This window comes from Lepidochelys kempii, chromosome 15 (assembly GCF_965140265.1).
Source record: "Lepidochelys kempii isolate rLepKem1 chromosome 15, rLepKem1.hap2, whole genome shotgun sequence".
Taxonomy (NCBI): domain Eukaryota; kingdom Metazoa; phylum Chordata; order Testudines; family Cheloniidae; genus Lepidochelys; species Lepidochelys kempii.
Window position 1 is genome coordinate 25,527,585 of NC_133270.1, and position 22,174 is coordinate 25,549,758.

General features: G+C 48.9%; 1 protein-coding gene across 13 annotated transcripts in view; it reads left to right on the top strand.

The window, feature by feature from the left end:
• Nucleotides 1-8,961: 8,961 nt before the first annotated feature.
• The window catches only part of ABCB9 (ATP binding cassette subfamily B member 9), a 34,527-nt gene continuing 21,314 nt past the window's right edge, over nucleotides 8,962-22,174 (top strand). For 5 of the 13 annotated variants that reach the window (XR_012155018.1, XR_012155019.1, XM_073312495.1 and 2 more), the window contains exons 1-5: nucleotides 11,709-15,466; nucleotides 17,366-18,049; nucleotides 18,347-18,461; nucleotides 19,631-19,761; nucleotides 21,015-21,220. Coding sequence is in view for 11 of the 13 variants with exons in the window: in XM_073312495.1 (XP_073168596.1) it covers nucleotides 17,452-18,049; nucleotides 18,347-18,461; nucleotides 19,631-19,761; nucleotides 21,015-21,220 (1,050 nt within the window). In the remaining 2 variants the exon portion in view is untranslated. Of the gene's footprint in view, nucleotides 9,015-11,708; nucleotides 15,467-17,365; nucleotides 18,050-18,346; nucleotides 18,462-19,630; nucleotides 19,762-21,014; nucleotides 21,221-22,174 lie in introns of those variants that run through there. The other 8 variants (XM_073312493.1, XM_073312488.1, XM_073312490.1 and 5 more) reach the window with 8 other exon arrangements.

The following is a 22,174-nucleotide window of genomic DNA, read 5'->3' on the forward strand; positions in this document are numbered from 1 at the left end:
TTCTGAGACCTATCAGTTAGCCAGTTTTTAATCCATGTAATGTGTGCCTTGGGAATTATATATCATTCTTGTTTTTTAATCAAAATGTGTGGTACCAAGTCAAACGCTTTACAGAAGTCTATTACAGCAGCATTATTACCTTTATCAACCAAACTTGGGATCTCATCAAAAATGATATGAAGTTAGTTTGATGGGATCTATTTTCCATATAACCCATGTTGATATGGATTAATGACATCACCCTTTAATTCTTCATTAATGGCGTCCTGTATCAGCTGCTCCTTTATCTTGCTCGGGGATCAATGTCATGCTGACAGGCCTGTAATAACCCAGGTCACCCTGTTTACCCTTCTTAAAAATTGGCACATCATCAGCTTTCTTCCAGTCTTCTGGAGCTTCCCCAGTGCTCCAAGGCTTATGAAAACACTACATTAACGGTCAAACCAGCTCCCCAGCCAGCCCTTCTACAGCTCTTCTGGCCCTGCTCATTTAAAGCATCTAATTTTAGTAGCTGCTGGTTAACTCCCTCCAGGGATACTAGTGGAATGGGAAGAATTTTCTCATCACCATATGATGAGACTATATCATCTGGTTTTTCCCCAAATACAGGAAAGAAATATTTAACGAACGCTTCTTCCTTCTCTGCATTATTAGTGATAATTTTACCACTTCTATCTAGTAATGGCCCAATACCATTGTCAGGATTCTCTCTGTTCCTGATCCATAGATGCTGGATGTTTCCAAGCAGCATGCTTCAGCTTTGACTAGTTGGGTGCAAATCCAGGATCCTGTGCAGAGCCTGAGGATGCAGCTTGAGCACAGGCAGGTGCTCTGATGGGGTCATGCGATCTCAGGGTGGGGGCATCCCCCAGGTCTTGGAGCAGCGACAGCTGCAGCCTCAGGGCTGTTGTAGCCTCTGAGGGAGATATGCCCACTCTCCATGGGGAGTACGTTTGGCAGGTGGCTGCCAAAGGCATGACCTTCTCATAAATTCTGGCCTGCACACCAACCCAGCTTGCGTCCCTTGTGCTCCCTTCATCCTGGTCCCCACTATGCAGTGGAATCCCAGTTTGTTCTGGTATTTTTCAAGCCTCCTGTGGAATGGGGGAAAATCTGCAGTAAAGCCAGACGAGGGAGATTATTGAAGGGGGGGCGGGTGTCATTACATGCCACACCAGTTCAAGCTGTGCTAATTTATTTATTTACTGTAGTTTCTCGACTCTAGGGAACATCTTGTGTTGAGAGAGGGGCTCAGAATCCTGGGGCCATTCCATCCATGACTAATGGCTTCACAGTAGGTCAGGTCTGGGCCTAGCAGAGTTTGACAGCCTCTCTGGAAAGTCATTGGGCCGCACTGTTTGCTTTTCAGATCAAAATGTGTGAAACCTGCCAGAACGCAGAACACAATAAGAACATGTCGCGGAAAGTGAGGCCTGTCAAAGTGGAGTCGCCCTGGGAAGTGCTAGGACTAGACATTCATGGTAAGTCATTGGGATGAGGTCCTCCCCCTGCCTTTCACCAATAAACAGGCTTTTCCTCTGTTGTTAGTCTGCACAGGTTTCCTATAATCCGTGGATAAAGAAAATCTATCACTGTGTGTGGAGCAAAATTTACCAGACTCTGCACTGAGGGAGAACTAAGGGTGAATTTTTCTGCCTGCTAAAATACAACCTGGTCCATGCAGTTTGCTGAGCATCTTTTATACACTTATTAGGAGCTCTGGGCTCTCACTGCCACCCAGGATTGGGACCGCAATGAAGATTTTTGTGCTGACAAAAGTTACTGAAATTTGACAGCTCAATGCCATTGCACTGCAGATGTCGTCATTTCGCCGTGACGTTCTTTGCGCTGATCATTTCACTGTGTTGTTCCTTATCTTCCTCGTTAGTGTAATATTATGGCCTGGTATTGATTTCGATTGACACTTGTTTTCTTAGGACCTTTTCCAGAGACAAGCCGGGACAATACGCACATACTGACTGTAACGGACTATTTCACCAAATGGATTGAAGCTGTCCCAGTGCAGAAGAAAGATGCCTTCTCGGTGGCCAAGGCACTGGCTGCAATTTTTTACAGGTGGGCTCTTCTGGCTCTGGCTCCTGACACTTCTGATGTGTTTTGTGGACACAGTACATTTTTACGATACATGTACACTTCTCTCTGTAATATTTCCCATTCTGAGATTCTGGTATGGATGCTAGGGAGTGCTTTTCAAATGGTAATGAATTCTTCCTCACAAGGCACCTGTGACATATACCCATTAGTATCTCTGTTTTCCAGATGGGGAAACTGAGGCATAGAGCAGTTACTTGAGTTGCCAGAAGTCTATGACAGCTGGTGTCCCCTGATTCCCATCCCTGTGCATTAGCCACAAGACCATTCTTCCTTCTTTAGAATAGATATAGGGCCTGATCTTGCTCCCACTGAAGTCATTTGAGGAGTGTTGCCGCGGATCTCAATTCAATATGAATTGGGCCCTAAAGAGTAGAGGAGGCATGTGAAACCCAGAAACTCTGGTGTAACTAGAGAAGATGGAGAGATTTGTGCCTCTAATCCCAAATCTCTTCCCCCTCAGCCAAACCATCTGCTTTCAGATGATTCTTTCGTTACTGAAAAGATGGACACAGCAAACGTTCCCTGCCCCAAGGGAAGGTTAGTTTGTGACTGTCCATTTAATAATGAAAAAACCAAATACCTGCTGACCTTGGCTGAGAGGCCTTTTGTGGGTGATCACTGCAGAGCTTTCCCTGTGTCTAAATCAGTGCCTTTGTCAGCCTTCCTTGTCCCATAAGGCAATGTGAGAGCAGCTTGCGGGGAACTGAAGGCTTGAGTTTGATGAAATAAAGTTGGGTTCTATAATTTTCTTTCCTCCTTTTTGTCCAGGTTTGGAGCATCCAAGAACATCTATTCCAGTCAGAGCTGGGACTTCTGCGACGAGGTGGGTCAGACGCTGGGGTGAGGCGTGTAACAGTGAAAGTGCCTCCAGGGGGGAAAGTTGCGTTCTTCTGTGCAGCATTCTATCCCAGATCCAGGTGCAAAGTGCAGTACGTGGGTTTTGTACAGGGGATTTCAGTGGTGCTTGGGGGGCAACAGGATCCTCTCCCGGCTCCGACCCAGGGGCAGAGGGCAGGAGACCCAGGTGCACTATGGTAGCAACTGGTGCTCTGCACATCCTCTTATGGGAGATCTTGACCAATGGCTCTGCGAAGTTGACCATGCATGCAGTCTTCCTCCTCTCCACAATGGGCAGAGGGTGAGGAGTCCCAGCTGGTGACCTATCCATAAACTCTCCTACCACAAAATGGAGTCCTGCCGGCTACACATGGTTCTAGATGGCCCCAAGCATAGTTACTATTTATTTATTTCAAAAGCCGTATGCAGCATCATTCATTCATGTGGTGCTTTGCACACCCTGCTAAAGTCTCCCTCCCTGCCCTCAAGTCCTTTCAGTCTACAGGGAGGATTTCTCCCTAAAATTGACACTTCTCACTGTTGTCAAGCAATGTGGGTCTCAGGTTCATCTAATTTCATCCTGCAAATTTACCATTTTCCTTCAGACTCCCTCACTTCAATTCTGATCTGATTTTGGCAGCCACTGTCTCATGAACTGCTGGAATTCAATGCCTTAAGCCATTTGAAAGCACACCTGAGATATGGGCATTAAATTTGTCCCTCCACACCACTTTTGGGGCAACGGCACTTTTTACAGTGCTGGTTCACTGCTGAATATAGCCAATCTTGGAGCTCAGACCAGTGTGATCTTTACCCTCTGAAAGCTGTGAAATGATTTTTGTTGTATTAAACCTTGTTGTTCAACTGATTTTTTTTTAAATATTGTTGTTCGACTGATGCAAGCGTCTGCTCTTTGCAGGTGAGCCGGTGTTTATGTGAGCGCTGGAATATCTCCCAGACGCTGACCCCTGCCGATCCTGCCCATTGCCCCGGCCTGGACAACTGCACCAATGAGTTGCTCAAATCCTCCATCCGAAATGTGGTGAATGAGAAGCCAAGCGAGTGGGATGACTATCTCGACCCGATTCTCTTTGACTTCCGCACATCTGTCAGCTCCGTCACTAAATACACTCCGTTCTTCCTGATGTTTAACAGATATGTCTGTCTTTCGTCGGAGGTAACTTTTCGAGAAAGAAAAGCCAATGCAGATGTTCTCTCTTAATGCAAATAAAAACCGTTGGGTCTCGTCCATGCCTTTCAGGTTGAGTTTGTCAAGGACTCTAAAGAGCAGGGTGCTGCTCCCGGTAAAGTGGATGGCCTTCCACCATTCACCGCGGCTGTTCAGGAGCAGCAGAATGCAGTGAAAGAGATTGTAAGTCACATTGCGCTTTGGAATCCTCTGAGTGGAGTGGAGAATTTGCCACACAAGGGGGTGAGGGGGAAGAAGGGACTGTCCATGCACCAGGGTTGGCATCATTCGATATGTCTGCTCGTTGACCAGCATGAGCACAGGAGGGATGTTGCAGCATGGCACCAAGGTGGAAGCTGAATAAGGAGACTCCTACAGGGCCCCATCTTGTGAAGTGCTGAGCACCCTCAAGCCCCACTGAAATCAGTGGGGCTTGTGGATGCTCAGGAGCTATGGCTGGGCCTGGCCAGTGCGCTGGCTCACATCTGTGATATCAGGATAATGCGTATTGCCTGGAGTAGCACAGGGAATCCTTTGGTGGTGTGTCAAAGGGTCGCATGGGAAGCCTGATGTCAGGGGAAGGTTTTGGAGGCGTGCAGAAGCCACCCCGCATTCACCCCACAGGGGCAGCTCTTGCAGTTCTAGTCCTAGTTGCAACCTGACGCATGAGGGTCACAGTCCTGCTCAGGTTTGGCTCAGCTGTTGTTCTGCTGACCTAATGATGGGGACCAACCAGATCTGAGTGGGTGGTGTTGGGCCCCTGTGCACCAAGTTGCAAAGCCCCCAGTCAGAGCAACTGGCCCAAAGCTGAGCAGTGCTGCGACCCCGGAGGTCACACTGCCTGGAGTGGGGAGCTAAGCCCAGCCAGTGCCATGGGACAGGAGTCCCAGGAGCCGCTGCTATGGTATGCATGGTATACTTATCTAGTGCTTATTATGTTAATGTGAACCTTGTATAGCATGGGTAAGAAATAGTTAGGAAGCCAGATATTTTTTGCACTGAAGCTATTTACTGAGTATTGACAGACCATTAAGCTTTACAGATGGGTCCGAAGTCCCAAAAGGCTGAGAACCACTGGCCTAGTGGATCGAGCACTAGACTGGGACTCGGGAGAGCTAGGTTTGGTTCCTAGCTCTGCTACTGACCTGCTGGGTGACCTTGAGCTAGTCACTTCACCTCTCTGTGCCTCAGTTTTTCTCTCTCTCTAAAAGGGGTATAATGCTATTGACCTCTTCTGTAAAGGACTGTGAGATCTATGGATGCATAGTGCAATGTAAGAGCTGGGTGGTATTGTTATTTGAATTGGTCGACTTGGTAAGACTGTCTTTTTTCTTATTCCAATAGGATTTTGATTCTCTTTATTCTCTAGTAATTGTAGTAAAATCTAGTGTGACGAGATGAGGGCTGAGAGCCTGGATCTCTGGGCTCTACACCTGACTTTGCCAGGTAGTGTGACCTTGGGGGAGTTATTGAATGGCTCTGTGACCCAGCTTCCCCCTTCTGTAAAATAATGATAACAGTTTGGTTATGTGTTGTGAAGCAGGGCAAGTTCTAACAGCCAGACTTAGGGGATGAGTAAGCTTCACACTGGTAAGTGACTCCATCTGAGTCTAAACTCACCCTCCGATGGGCTGGAAGAGAGGGATATAGCAAGGAAAGCAACCAAAAGGAAAGTCTAAGGAAGAGTCCGTTATAATACCCACCCCTCCCTCAGCATGGAAACTATACCAACTTAGACCCCCTTATACCTAGTTACAGACCTGTAATTCACACCCCAGCAGCATCCCCATGGACTACAGCCCTGCAACTCACTGGCTTTTTGCTGGAATGCCTTGTTCTAGGTCAGCGTAGGTGAGAGAATTGGCATATGCTGACATATGAACTTAAAGCAAACTGCTTGCACGTGAGAGAAGAGAGGTTTTAATTAACCGGCGCCGCAGAAACCCCCCATTAACTGACGTGATCCCCTTTGCAGGTGATAGCCAATGTGGCCGCAGCTTACAAGCGGGAGCAGAAGAGCGTGAAAAGAAAAACAAGGAGCCTGCCGTCTCTCGCCTTTAAAGTGGAAGAGGGCGTGTTCGGTGGCAACACAAATGCATCCCTGAAGAAGCTGAAGAAGAGCCAGTTTATGGCATTTCAAATTGAGACTGTGCTGACGCCCGAGCAGAGTATATCCGGGGTGAAGAAAACCAGCTAAACTCCGGGGTCTAACTCCGTGACATCCTGCTGTTGTCTTGGTAACCTTAGCATGAAGTGTTCTCGTAAGATACCTGTGTGGAAGATGAATGCTCAGACCTAGGTAGCTCTGTGGGAAGGGATGGTTAACATTAAGATCAGGTGTGTCTGAGCATCTATATGCTCCCCCCAGCTGTCGTGCCAGAGCCCCTCCTGGATTTTTCCATACCACATCCCAGAGAGGTGTCGTTATTCCCACTTGACAGACAGGGCACAGAAGCAAAAAGCGTTGAAGTGACTGGCCAAAAGCCCCACAGTGAGCGTGATTAGGATTGCTCTCACGTTGATGTAAATCAGGAATAACGCCATTACATTTTATGGGGGTAAATGAGAGGAGACAGAGCCACTGGGCTGTGGCAGAGTTGGAAATTTAACCCAGATCTCCTGAATCCCAGGCCATTGCCTTCGCCTGAAAATCGTCCCTCCTACCATCAGCCTAGATCGTTGTTGCACCCAGTCCGTGTGTGTCCCTTTGGATGTGTAAATAGCCTGAAATCTACACATTCATCTTGGAGGGGTAAAACCCAGAAAATGAGAAGGGTTTTTCTCTGATTGTCTAGGCAGAGGGAGACTTGGCCTTGTGGTCTTAGCTTTCACATCCTACTCTTCTCTAAAACAGAATGAATTCTAGGAGTCCTATGCAGTCAGTTCCCATATTGTCTGGGGTTATACAGTATAGCATGCAAGTCCAGGAAGTGCTGGGCAATGCTGACCACTGCACTTGTGACAATAAACAGCCTAGGTGTTAATATTGTTTTGTATATAAAGTAACTGCGTCCGAGCCCTGTGATAAGGCATATACAGGGGAAGAGATTACAACAGTCTCATAGTTCTGAGATATGTGGGCTATTCCGATTTTGAAAGGAAATATTTATGTCAGTTCTTGGACTTCTTGAAACTAGGTCCCTCACAACTCTCACCTAGGGTTAGGGGTTTAATTGAAAATCCTCGTGAGCTGATTCACTGTTTAAATCTAACTCCTATTTTGTATTTTCCTGTCGCTGGAGGCTAAGGAAGCACTGTAAAGAATAAAGCATTTGGACATTTTTTGTAGATGATAACTTCTTTAATTTGTGTACCTTCCGGGCTGCCTGTGTGGTGGTCTGGAGTAAATTTAGATCAGACTTTTGTTGCTGGACCGGAAGAGGGGCGTGTGCAGCTGGCTAGTGAACTTCTCTCTTCTCTGTAACACTGCCCAAGTCGCCCAGGAGAAGGCGAGATGTGCATGGGAGAACAGGGCTCATTCCAGTCTTGACCTGCTGTGTAACTCTGCCAGGGCAACGTGCATGTTTGTTACACCTGTTTTCTCTACACTCCTAGTTTAACTCATTTTGCCTCTTTACAACAAGATCATCCCTGGATCCTACCGTGGCAGGGAAAGCAGATTGATTTCACGATGGACAAAGCAATCTGAACTTTCCCTTTGGGCCAGCTGCAGAAACATTTTCACCCCATGAAAAGGACATATAAAAATGGGGAGTGAAGGAAGCTTTCACTGGAGGATAAACACCAAGGTGAGGCCTTTTTGACTGGGGAGCCGCGGGCCCCAAGAGCTTGAAACAAGAGGAGTGCAGCCATGAGTTCTTCCTTCTCTCCTACTCTCTGCCACGGGGGAGTGGGTGCTGTTTCCGCACCCTCTGCCCTTGCTCCTGAAAGGAAGATTGGAGAGGGCTGTGAGTTGCCAGGTCGGCACAGAGGCACAGAAGGGTGGTTGGGGGTAGGGAGGTTGGTACAAAGGCCCTGAACACGGCATAGGTGCTTGCGTTGATTATGCCCACGGCCTGCTGCTCTGCTTCGCATTTCACTTTAAATCACCATCACCATTTCGTTCGTTCAGCCTAAAAGGAACAGAGTCTGGACAACACTAGGGCCCTGGCAGCTGAACCCAGGCACCTCCTTAAGCAGGAAGCTGGAAGGCCCTGGCTAGTGCAGGGTTAAAATTCAAGGGACGTAGCAGGAGGTCCCCAGCATTGATCCCCAGCCCTGCACCCTGTGTTTACAGCTCCAGCCAAGCTTGGCAGCTGTGGATCCCCAGGGGCACGTTACCCTCACCCTGCCCATCCACCCCTGCGCAGGGCTGGAGGCTGCAGCCAAGGGCTATGGCAGCAGGGTCCCCTGTTTAGCAACCCGTAGTGCAAACTGCAGGGTTGCCAAACCTCCGGGATTGTCCTGGAGTCTCCAGGAATTAAAGAGTGTCATGTGATGAAACCTCCAGGAACACGTCCAACCTAAACTGGCAACCCTAGTGCAAAGCCCTGTGTGGGGCAGAGGGGGGGCAGCCAGGAGGGGTAGGGCCAGGAGCCCACCAGGACTAGGCGGACGCATTTGCACAAGCCCCAGCTTGCAGCCCCGGCTCCTCCTGCGCTCAAGCAGCCGGTGCAAGCCAGGGGCCAGGGCAGGGTCCCTCCCCAAGGGCCCCAGATGCTCTAAGGTCAGGCCAGGCACGTGGCTGCAACCTGGGTGCGGTGCCTCCCTTCCAGACCCCACCCTAGGACAACGACCAGCCCTCCCCCCCCACCCACCCACCCGGCTGCAGAGGTGGGAGGGTCCTGATGATGTCACGCGGACAGGCTCCTCCCACTTCCGACCTTGTCCTGCAGGTCTGCGGGCCGGGCGGCTCCGCAAGGATCCCAGCCAGGTAAGAGCCGCCGGGGCCCCGGGGGCAGCACGCGGCGCTGCAGCCTCCCGGGTCTGGGACTCTGCCTGCAGGGGCAGCTCGCTGTACCTGCCCCAAGGGGTGGGGGGGGGTGGCTGAGTTTGGGGCTCCCCCTCCCCCGGCTGCAAGAGGCTCAGAGTCTCGCTGCCGATTGCTGCAGGATGACGGTGTGTTTGGAAAGGTCAGACCAGGCGGGCATCTGCGGGGCACCTGGAGCATGCACTTAATTCCCTTTGCTCCAGGGCAACTGGGGACTTGACTCTGCCTGCGTCTGCTGGCGCAGATCGGAGCTCGGACGCCCTGGCCGCTGTCAGAATGAGCGGGTGGGAGGGTATCCCTGGGTCTGATCCTGCCCTCCTTTAATATGGTGCAAATCAGGTGCAACTCGAGTCCGGGTCAGGAGCCAGATCAGAATCGGGCCCCTTGTGCTTTCCCGTTTGCAATAAGTGCTGTGCATTGTGTAGCTTGTCAATTGGATTTATTTGGTCTGGTCCCCCTTCAGACACACCCCCTTTTCTCTCCCCCACGTTAACATTGCAACAAAACAATACAGGTAGACACCCGGCTCTGAGTTCACGGCATGGTGCTATAGTCATTATGGGCCACAGTGTGGTATTTCAAAGGTTCATTTTTCTTCCTACAAATCTTCCAGTGAGTCTGTCGTTAGGGAGTATAAAGGGAGTAACAGCAACGATGACAGGTTTCAGAGTAACAGCCATGTTAGTCTGTATCTGCAAAAAGAAAAGGAGGACTTGTGGCACCTTGGAGACTAACAAATTTATTTGAGCATAAGCTTTCGTGAGCGATAGCTCACTTTAATGACACCAGTACATTTAATTTCACATTTAGATAGTCTTCTACAACATTTTCTATAACTGTGAAATAACTTTATTAATGGAACATGAACTAGAATTATGATACTAAGCACCATTCTGGCTCTAGCCAAAACAAAATTCTGCAGAGGGCTCATAAAAATCTAGTTTAAAACGAAAGTTTGTTGATCACATAAAGAGTAACATAACTTATATTCCTTTCATTACAGTAACATCATAACAGTAGAGTTCCAAAACTGATGTGCAAGTCAAGACTGTTTTATTGAGACCTGTTTAATGTGGCATATCAAGCAATTCATTTGTTACAATTGTTTTCCTCTTTTGATTTGGCTAAGCAAGGTCAAATAGACTGTAATTGGTTTCTAATTTCTATCACTTTAGCCAAAAGGCAAATGCCTTTTCCCTAATCTGCTATATATTCTCTTTTCTTTGAGTCTGATGAGACAGGGCACTTGTTAGAAATCATATTTATAAAACTCTGCATCACCTGGAGTTTGTATGTGGCCAAAGGAATGGATGAGGGGATATGAAGGTTTTTAGCCTTAGGATTTGTCGCTGATTTGAAACAAGCACGGACTGTCACCAAAAGTCCTTATATCTGGATGGTTGTTCTAGTGCGGGGATAAGCAACCTTTGGAACGCGGCCCGTCGGGGAAATCCGCTGGCAGGCCGGGATGGTTTGTTTACCTGCAGCGTCCGCAGGTTTAGCCGATCGCAGCTCCCACTGGCTGCGGTTCACCGTCCCAGACCAATGGGGGCCGCGGGAGGGGCGGCCAGCACATCCCTTAGCCCACGCCGTTTCCCGCAGCTCCAATTGGCCTGGGACGGCAAACCGTAGCCAGTGGGAGCTGTGATCAGCCAAACCTGCGGACCCTGCTGGTAAACAAACCATCCCGCCAGCGGATTTCCCTGGCGGGCCGTGTGCCAAAGGCTGCGGATCCCTGTCCTAGTGTCCCGTAGGAAATGAGATTGTGGGTCTCAGTCCAATTCCTCTAATTGTGAGGTGTCCTCATTACAGCTGGCACTAACTGGCACCCCTGAGGACACTCTCAACAGAAAGGCCGAGTGGCGCATGGAACCTGAATCCCCCCCATCCCCACCCCGCAGGGCTGGAGCACATTGGTGGGGCAGTGGGGAGGAGTTTGCATAGCTGCTGGATGGAGGCGCTGTCAATCCAACATCCTTGACAAGCACTGCAATTTGCTTGTTTTTGTTTTTTTTTAAACTGTCTCAGCGTAATAGGTGGTTTTAATGCACAGAAGCTGGGAAATCCACGGTAGTAGAGCCTCCAATGCAACTAACATCTAGGAGGGGGTGGGCAAACTTTTTTTTGGCCCAAGGGCCACATTGGGGGTGCAAAACTGTATGGAGGGCCGGGTAGGGAACGCTGTGCCTCCCCAAAGAGCCTGGGTCCCGCCCCCTCCCACTTCCCGCCCCCCTCAGAACCTCTGACCCATCCAATGCTCCTTGTCCCCTGACCACCCCCATCCAACCCCCCCTTCTCCCTGTCCCCTGACTGCCCCGACCCCTGTCCCTGCCCCCAGACAGGCCCCCCCCATGACTCCCACACCTGTCCAACCTGCCCTGCTCCCTGTCCCCTCACTGCCCCGACCCTATCCACACCCACACCCAGAGAGGCCCCCCGCGACTCCCACGCCTATCCAAACCCCCCGTCCCCTGACTGCCCCCCCCAGAACCTCTGCCCCATCCAACCACTCCCTGTCCCCTGACTGCCCCCCGGGACCCCTTGCCCCTTATCCAAATCCCCCCTCCCCCCAAGCTGCTCAGAGCAGCAGAGCCCCACCGCCCAGCCAAAGCCCGCCACGCTGCCCGGCAGGATGGTCCCGCAGGCCATAGTTTGCCCACCTCTGCTCTAGGAGGATCTGGACATTCAGTCACTTTTGTTTATTTGAAATAGTATTTAAACTATCAAGGTTCCAACTACTGGAGCTGCACCCGGTACCTGTTACACAGGGAGTCCAGATACTATTGGATGCCATAGATAACATGTCAGTCCAGTTCTATTCTGGAAGGTTATTTGGGACACAGGAGAGTCTGTGGCTGAGTTCCTAGTTAGAATCTTTAGTTTTGATTGGAGTGTCTGATGCCCTTTCTCCACTGGGTCCCAATCCTGCCATGAAACAGCCACTCCAGCCCTGCTGCTGGACGCTTATGTCCTCAAGTTTTCACACACAGACCTTCATCCGCTTGTTTTCTTCTCCTTTGCTTGCCCTTGGTGCTGTCTTCTGTAGGAAGCCCTGCTGCAATTTGGGGTATAATGCAGATTTTAATGGTGGTGGAAAGACAAACAGCATTTACTGCTTTGCCCAGGAAAATAGAAGGAACATTTGTAAAGGAACTAGAAACCCTCCATTCTCCAGGGTTCACGCGTGTTGCAAGGTTGGCCTAACCTAAGTGTCTCTATTGGGCTCCCTTTGAATTCCAGATCCTCCTCACTGGGGGTGGGGTGTGCTGGGGAGAGGTTTTGGATGGGTTCCAGCCTGAGAGGCTGATGATGCCAAGCTTGTGACAAAGGCCTTTGCCCTGGGGAGCTGAGCCAGGGAGATGGCCAGGATTGGAGAGAGCTGTAGGGGTCCTGAGACCAGCTAGCACCAAAAAGGGGCAAAGCCCAAACAGAGCAAGAGACCAATTAAGTGGAGCTGGTGCTGGGGTTACTCAGCTGTCAATGTCTGGGGGGGTTCAGAGCACTTCCCTGCAGATGGGGATCTGGCACCGGGGTATTTGGAAGTTGTTCTGCTCGTCCCAGCTCTTGCTGGTTGGATCGTTAGCGGTTCCTACAGGAACAGACCCTGGCAGCGGGCATGGGTCACTGCATGTGTAGTGGACAGCAATCTACAGATCGAATAAGTTAGGGGGAGATTTTCAAAGGCACAAAGGGCAGTTAGGTGCCCAACTCCCACTCACTGCCCCAGGAAGTTGGGTGCTTAATTCTCCCTTGTGCCTTTGAGAAAAATGCCCCCCTCAGTGCTTGTCTACCCAAGAAAATTGACCAACACAGCTAAAGCGGAGTAAGTGTTATTCCGGTCATTCATAACTATTCTGCTATAGCTTTGCCGATCAATTTCCACGGCTAGACAAGCTATTAGAGAATTATTTTCTGAATAATAGATGAAGATGATAACCATGAGGTTGGCTGAGGCCTCTAGTACAAAGGCCCTGTCTGTTCCAAATGGGCATCAAAGGTCACAGGCACCTTTCATTAGAGGAAAGGTTTCCCCCAGCCTCTTTGGAACACAGAAGGGACCGCATTTCTGTGACCCCTGCAAGAGCTGCATAGGAGAAGGTTCTCACACAAATAATGCTTTCAGTGGTCTCAGTCAAGTCACTGATTACTCTAACCCAGGGCATGGCCATGCTACCTCTTGTGAGGCTCCTTATTCTACCCACCTGGTAAACAGCATTTACTCTTCATTATTTATTTGTGTTCTAGCCTCCACAGACCCCAATGGTGACCAGGGCCCCGTTGTGCTAGGCATGATACAAACACGTGGGAGGACATGTGCAATTTGAAATTCCTCATCTGCTGGTTGGTGATTGATCATTCCTGTTCTCTCCCTCGCACAGTGTTAGCTCTGGGCGCAGACTGGTGCAGAGCCTGCATTAGGATCAGGTAGGCACAAATTGGAGCTAGTTCTCTTGAGCCGAGGACTCCAATGGTGGTTAAGCTAGAAAGCCATTACGGTGCTTTTCCTGCAGATCCAGTAGGCGGAGCCAGATGGTTAATGAGAGATGGTTAGCACGGGCCAGAATTTCAAAAGAGCGGCGCTCCTATTTAGGCCCCTAATGAATGTTCTCTTTGAAATTCTGGCTATTGATTTAGGTGCCTACATGGGAGCTGTTGGATGCTGAGCTCTCCTGAAAATCGGACCCTGAATGTTTATTTTTGTGCAACAGCATGAGCCAATCCGTGTCTTTGGATCAATCGACTGCATCGGCACGAACAGGACCCGGGGAAAGAGCAGTGGTGCACATTTGTGCGGTGAGATTTTAATAACGGACCCCGCATTCTTCGGAGTCCAATCAACTGAGTAATACACCCCTGAAGTGGCTGGTGCTGGTTAAATTAAAGGTGTTAAATTAAAGGTGTTAAATTAAACATGGCACCCTGTGCTTGGATAAATACACATTTTAAGACAGAGTATCCCCAACACCTACTTCTTGTTAATATCGCTCTGGCTTTGGGTTTCTCATTGCCCAGTCTTGGGGGAGAAGCCTCATTCTTCGATCTTACGCCCCATTTTGTATTACACAGCAGGGGAAAGTAATCTAATCTTCTTTCTAGTGTTTTTGAGACTGTGGAGTGTGTTCTTTATGGACAGTGGTGATTGAAACTGCCTGCTCTCTTGACTGTTTGAAATCCAGTATTTCAGGCATTTGATTGCCTATTTTATTCCTTTGGAAAAAGGGTGAGAGAGGACTGGTTTGCCACCGTAGGATCGGTATTTTCAATAGAAAAGCTCCAACAGAAACTTCAAGGGTTTTGAAATTTGTTGCCTAAAAATGAATTTCATCTTAGCCTGGAAGGAATTGGGATTTAGCAACATTTTAGGCCACTTTTTAGGTTTTAGACTGAAAAGTAAACATAGGGTTTGTGGCTCTTGAGACATTAGGTATTTTTGTTCTGTTGCTCCAGACTCCAAAGATTTTATGAACAGGCAACCTTAATAGTAGATGGTGCTTAATAGCCACAACTTTCCTTCATCTCCAAACTTTCCTCAGAAAGGTACTGAGCTAATTCAGACCTAAACCAAGCTTGACCTCCAGGGGCCAGGTCGCACACGCACTGGAGCGCTGAGAATGAAGCTGTCCTATTGGTCCTGGTCTCCAACTGCTAGGGAAGGACCGGTTCTGTCCCAGTGCTCCATCTCCATAGTAACAGACGGAGGCGTTGAAGTGAGCAGGTTGTTACTTTATTTGCCCTTTGAATTTTGTAAAGCATTGGTATGGTTTATAATGAAAATAGTAAGGACCTCTGGGGTCAGGAACATGCTGGCATTTAATGAGGGACTGTGTTTACAGCCGGTGTATTAATTTAGATAGAGAATGAATGGGCCGAAGATGTTAATATAACACAGTCACTGTTCAACATCTGTTCTGAACTGTTCACTGTTCAATGTTAAACAGCATTAAACAAAGTTCGGGGTTCGGTATAGAGAGACCTCAGCCTGATTAACACCATGGCAAACATGCCATTACGTTTTTTAGCCTTTTATTAAAGATCTGGAAAAGCCGTTAAAGCATTTGAAATGTGAAGCATTCAGTAAGGCTTTCATTTTAACAACGTTGTTTGTTCCCTTTCCCTTTAGCTGGAGAGAGTTTTTAGAAGGAAAAGCCCCTCGCTTGACAGTCTCTTAGATGGTATCGAAGATGGTAAAAACTGGCCTTTTGGGAGAAAGAGAAGCAGTGAGTTGAGATGGGCTGATTGCTCTTAAAGTCCGATCCCATTTCATCCCAGGTGGTATCTGGGATTCAGCTGGAGCTGGCAGAAAGGAAGTCTTATTTGGGCCCCTCTTCTTTGCCCATTCCAGTCAGGACATCTCTCGGGATCAAGGCCAACAAGGACTGGGGTTCCAGGACATGGTGAGGGTGGCAGCCATGACGGTAAAGCTCACTCCAGTAGACACCGTCTGTTCTTCTCTATTCCCCCCCTTCCCTCTAAGTCTCTTTCTTGAAGGACCCCCAGAAGGAGTGGTGGGTGGAGTAGCCCAGCCCTTCATTATTTTGTCTACCAATTAGGTCTAATATTGGATATCCCAGTCTTGGCTCATTAATTTTTGGTTCCACATCTTCTGTCTTTACCAAGCATGATTTCAGTGGCATCACTGGATTCTATCAACATGGCCTTTTTGTTTAGACTAATTCAATCTTTTTGTCTCCCTTTCATACCTCTTTCCATTAACATTTGTTGTTATAAGTTACTGTGACATTTGATGACCTTTCACGTACTTTTCGTAGCTGAGCTCACAATTAGGATAAATTTGCAGGCCCGATGATCAGAACAGAGCACATGGCTTTCAGCATCACCAGCTATTCCTTGAAGGCGCTAATGTAGGTCCAGGCTTTAGGTTTTCTTTCTCTTGAAAGATTGCATTTGAACTCTTTTTTGACTAGTTCATTTGCTGTCTGTGAAAACTTAGTTTTGTCAGGATCTGACGGTTTTTGCAACCCGAACAGACAACAGGTTGGGGTCGTGCAGGACACTTGGAATGAAACTGATGTGGGGAGCAGAGGGACACCAGAACTAACCGGTTTATTTTCGTTGAGAAGTGCCAGGAGTAAACACAGCATCAGTAGTGTAGAGTAAAATAGACTTTTCAGGTGCTGCCTGGTTTGAATCTAATGTACTATTAGCAACCAAGGGAAGGAAATATTTTTGGCCTGAGTGTCCACCTGTAAATGTGGATAATGTTCCAGACCCTCCTTTGGAAAGCAGGTGTGAGATAAAAAGCGTCAGAGAAGAGCTCGGTATTATTTATTCTTCTACTCGCCAGGAAATGCCCTGCTCATGGCTTAAATAGTCCACTGGGCTGCTGGCGCCCTCGGGCAGGTTTTCTACCTTTGCTTTTGTTGGCTGCTGCGTTCCCGCTCGGACACACCTTACGCTTTCACACTGCCCTGGACAATAACCAGCCCTGGTGGCGCAAGCTGTCCCTTCAGTGTCTAGAAACTGGGGTCCATTCATCTGTCTGATTTCTAGCCTCTGCCACCCACTTCTGTCTCTTGCAGCAAATCCCCTCTTGAATCATATTAAAGAGCTCTTTTCGTGTTGGCACAAAGAACCGGCCCCCTCTCTCTCTTGCTGGCTCACAGTGGGGAGCTCGCAGCAGAGGCGTGGGGGAACGCTTCCTGTCGCACACCCACCATGTCTTTGGAGAGCTGAGGGTCACCTGGGTCTTAACTGCGGCCACTCTGGCTTCAGGGACCTGATCCATCCAACAAACATGAATAAATATAGGTTCTGGGGGTAGGGATGGTGCATGTCAACTTGGAGCCTGTCCATCTTGATGGTTTCCTTTTACCACACAGTGCTCCTATGGAGGAAACGGAGAGGCATTGCAGAGACATTTCAAAACAATTTGTTTGACAACATGTTCTGGGGACCTCCTGGAACCTATTGTTAACACCGTGGTGCTGAGAATTGGGCTGGTCTGGCATTGAAGAGAGTAGCTGAAAACACACCGTGATGCGACCTGTAGCCTAGAAATAATTCTCGGCCCTAAAAATTGGAACAATGGGGTCAGCCTGAAAAGCAGGATCAAACTCAGGCCTGCATGAAGGCATGTTGTACAGCTGTGGGCTCCCCTTCTGCCAGCACCTTGGGGTATCCTGATCTGGGAGGGGATGGCAGGGAATTGGCCTCTGGGAAAACCAGAGCTCTCACATGAAACTAAACCACAGTGCTCCATAGCTCTTGGTCCCCCTCTCTGCCATTTCATAAAGGTCACTAATATTCTTGTGTTGTTCCTTTCCACATCCCAGGAAGGACTAACATGGAAGCTTTTACCTTGAACTAGGAGTTGCTCTACCTCAAACTGCAATCTACCTCGCCCCAGGGTCAGCTGAAGATGAGAGTCTGGAAGGCTGTGGCTGCCACGCTAGCGTTCGCCGGCGTGGACGTGCTGGTGACCACGCTGCTGTACGCGTACAGCCATAGCGGCAAGGACATTGTCCAGGATCTGAAGCACTTCAACGTCTTTAATTCCATGTTGGACGTGTGGGGGGCATGTCTGTACAGGAGCTGCTTGCTGCTTGGTGCTGCCATTGGGGTTTCCAAGAACTCGACCTCTGGCCCCAAGCGCCTGAAAGCATCCCAGACCTTCATCACCTCGGTCTGCCTGCTGGTGGGCATTTATGCCCTGGTCAAACTGCTGCTCTACTCGGAGGTCAGGAAGATCATTAGGGACCCCTGGTTTTGGAGTTTGTTTGCATGGACGTATGTGTCGCTGGCTGCAACTTTCTGCCTGTGGCAGCTGCTGTCTTCCGTGACGTCCTCCAGAGAGGCCTTGGGGGTCAGTTCAGAGTCCCAGGCGGAAGCAGAGGAGATATGTGACCCCAGCCCTGTTCCTGCGTCAGGAGCCACTATCCATAAGCTGCTGTCTTACACCAAACCAGATGCTCTCTTCCTCGGAATAGCCACTTTCTTCCTCCTGGTTGCTGCTTTGGGTGGGTGAACAGAGTTTAAAGGGACATTGCCAAGATCAAAATTCCATATTTTCTATTAATATCAGTTCTATAAAAATCAGACCTGTTCACCCTGATGAAATCTAAATATTTGGCTTAAACAACCTTTTCATCTTGGTCTCATGCCTAGATTATCAAGGCCAGAAACACCTTCAAAGATATTACTGTTCCCAGAAACCAGTTAAACTCCACTGCTAACTTTTGCTTTACCCAATAGCTCTGTGTTTGAAACGCTGTCTCTTGTTCTAATCCACCTTCTCTTATGCTTCTGCCATACAGGGGAAACATTCCTTCCTTATTACACTGGCTTGGCGATTGATGGCATAGTCATCCAAAAAAGCATGGATCAGTTTTCCACTGCAGTGGTGATTATGTCGCTTCTTGCTATAGGAAGGTAACTGCAATAGACAGAGAGATTATTTGTGCCTCAGTTATAAGAAGTTTATTATGTTGAGGTTTAAACCTTCTTCCATAGTATTGTCCTGAACTGGCTAGTGTTTATATGTACCTCTGCTCGATGGATTAGGAACTGCTCAGCTGTGTGTTGCAGGTGGGAAGCTGCTAACAGCAGTTCTCCTTTATCTCAGGTGGCGGGGATGTGTCCTTGTGGACCCATAAGATGTAGGTCATCCCTGCTCTTGCTGCGCAGTTGTGAGTGCCCACAGTGTGGCAGCAGAATGACAACTGTGAAGCCTTAGATGGCCATGACTTTGTTACAATATTTACAGACTCAAGAGGGAGTAGGGAAAGAAACATCTTAAACACTTGGTTTAGTTTTATCTTTCAAACATCCTTGCAGAGGACGAGGAGATTCAGAGGCAAGGCTTTAGCCCATCCCTGACTCTTCCCTGGTGGCAGCTGCACAAAATAGGCAGTTGCAGTTTTCAGAGGGACCAGATGTCATGCCAATGTGTAGGTTAGTTTTGGTTAACACAGCTTTGCGGCCCTAAGTCACTTGGAGTTCAGAGGTGAATGAGCCCCGGATTGAATGGCCATGTGCATCCCTGCTTGCCAGTAGAAATGACATGGAGTTTTTCATGGTTTCCATCTGAAACTGTGAAAGGGGCCAGGGCTCAACTGAAAGGTTTTTCGTTTTGTTTTTTGCTTTGTTTAAGATTAGTTTCTACCTGAACCAGGTTAAATCAGCCTGATTCTGGATTTTGTAACAAAAATTTCTCTTGTTTCTACTCCTGACACTTGGGTGTTGCCTAAAACAGGATGCACAGTGTTCATATACAGTGGAAGCGTTGTCTAGTACTGACAGCACACACCTGAGACTCTGCCATTGACTTGGCCATGCCACTTTCACACTTGTGTGTCAGTTTTCCCGATCTGTAAAGTGGGGATAATGAGATCCATCTCTGGGGTTGAGGGGTGTTGTCAGGCTAAATTAGTTGTCTCAGCAGCTCTTTGAGATCCTGGGATAAAAGGCACTGTCAGTACAAAGTGTTATCATTGGCCCCTGTTTCGATATATTTGTCTGGGGTGTGATGGGGCTTGTATGTTGTGCTAAGGAGTGGATTTTGTGCACACTGTTATATAACGTCTCTTATCTGCAATTAGCTCATTTGCCGCAGGTATCCGGGGTGGCGTTTTTACGCTCATATTTGCCAGGCTGAATATTCGACTCCGCAACTGCCTCTTCAAGTCGCTGGTCGCTCAGGAGACAAGTTTCTTTGATGAGAATCGCACAGGTTGGTATCTCTCCATCCATGAGATCAGTTCCTCTTTCAGCGGTCCAGCCTCATCCTCGCATGGTGATGGTCTCTGGGAGGCAAGTGTGCTTGGGACGCCACATTCCCTCGGTGTCTCAAGATATGAGAATACCATTTGAGTAAGTGATTGACCTGCAACACTAACGCGCTGATTTCCCAGTACCTACTAACAGTGTCTGTCAGATCACAGCCTAAGGGAAATCTGTATAAATCCTGCAATCTAAAGTGAACAGAGGTGCTTGGTTGCTCCTGCTGGAAATCAGAGTCCCCAGTTTATCCATATAATGGGTACAACATGGGCAGTGCAAGGGTCACATGGGTGATCAGTAGGGACAGAACCCAGGATCAGCAGCACCAATTCACAGGCCTCCACCATTTGAGATGAAGGAGCAACCCCATTAGCTGGTATCAGTCTCTTACCCTCTGGACTAGCCAGCTGAAGGAGATACAACTCACTTAACCAGTGTGTTACCCAGACTTCCCTCTGACCACTCTACCCTACATGTGCCTCAACCCTGGCCTGGCAGAACCATGTCTAGGTGGGGAGAGGGGACTTCACAAGCTTTTCAGTCTTGATCTCTTAACTGGGAATGCCAGCAGGGCTCTCCAGCTGTGACTATGGTTCTATGTCAACTGTTGACTGGACTGAGCCCACTAGCTCACTTCATGAAAGCCTCCAAATAGCTGTCAAAGGGTTAAAACTTTAGGTTGCTACTGACCTGAGCTGGATTAGAACTGTAGGTATGTTTAGCAGCTGGCACACATCCTACTTACACTTGTACCTAGCAATGTGCCTCGGCCCTGGCTTGCGGGATGTGAGGGTGGTTCTGTCGACATGGCCCATTCAGTACTTGGGCTCTGCTGAGATTGCCAGCAAGGATCCTGATTGTGGTAGTAGATTTTGTGGTGTTCTCACCTTGACTGAGACCTGCCAAACTCATTTCACGCCACCCACTGAACTGCCAGCGAGTGGTAACAGCTTCCAGTCACTCCTGACGTGGGTTGGATTTGAACTGGGAGCCTAGATCTGAAAGGTTCTATGACCCATCATGAATGGCTGCATCCCCTTAGCCCCTGATCTGTGTACATTTCATTCTTGCTTCCCCATGACCCTCCAGTTTGGCTCATGGCACGTGCAATCACTACCTGCCTGTGCTGGTATGGCGGTGGGGGCTGTGATTCCTGAAGCACTGATGGATCGGAGCTCTTCCCCACTCCCCTTTGCCTTGCAGGGGACGTCATCTCCCGGCTGACCTCAGACACAACGATTGTGAGCGACCTAGTTTCCCAGAACATTAACATCTTCCTGCGCAACGTAGTGAAGGCGACGGGCGTGATTGTCTTCATGTTCAGCCTTTCCTGGCAGCTCTCTCTGGTGACCTTCATGGGCTTCCCCATCATCATGCTGGTGTCTGACCTCTACGGGAAATATTACAAGGTAAGGCAGATTGTTTGCATCTTTAATTTAGGCCGAGTCCCTCTGTCTCCCTCACAAAGCAGGGCACTTCCGTGGGCCAAGTGACCTCTCAGAGCAAGGCTGGGATCTAGCTGTGGGCTGCTTCTCACGGAGATTGGGGGTGAGCGGCGAGTGAACCGTCTCCCCTCGAGTCCTGCTGCCATGGGAAGAGATCAGGCCAGCCTGTGAGTTGTGGTGGCAGCACAGGACCCAAACACTCCCTTGGTTTGCTTGTGCCTAAGGATGGCTCAGTGGCATTCAGGGAAGGATGCCGGATACATCACGGATGCTGTATATGAGCAGGGGAGGGTGCAATCTGTGCTGTTGTACTGCCCCCTGCTGGCTGTCCAGAGAGCAACGTTGGCTGTAGCTCTTGAGCACCCAGGGTGATTGTCTAGAATACTGTGGGTTCCAAGGTAAGTGGTGAGGATTTCTTTAGGGTACTGTTGCATCACAAGCTTTCCCCCGGCCAGTTCCCAATCTCTAGTCCCTGTTTCTCTCTCCTTTCCGCCTGAAGTGGCCAGTAATCCGTTCTGCAGGTCCGCCAAGACAGGGAGTGTGACCAGGCCAGCGGTCTCTCCCTTCATTTGCTGCTGACGTGGAAAGAGTGGGCTAGAACTAGCAGTTAATACAAATCCGCCACAATGAGCTTTAGCTGTTAACAGCCCCCTGATCCATCAGTCTAATTGCGGCTGGCCCTCACCCTCCACTTTCTGGAATGAGTCACTTTTGTAAGATTAAACAAACAGTATTTGCTCAGTATTCAAAAAGACCTTCTGTCTTGATGCTGGATTTCTCTGTTAGCCAATCTAATGGAGTTACAGGCTCTCTAGTAGCATGATCATGGGGATATCAAAGGAACGTGTTCTTTACGGGGAAAGGTGTCTGTCTGTCTGTCTGTCTAATTCGTTCTCTCCCCCCCCCCCCCGGTATGTG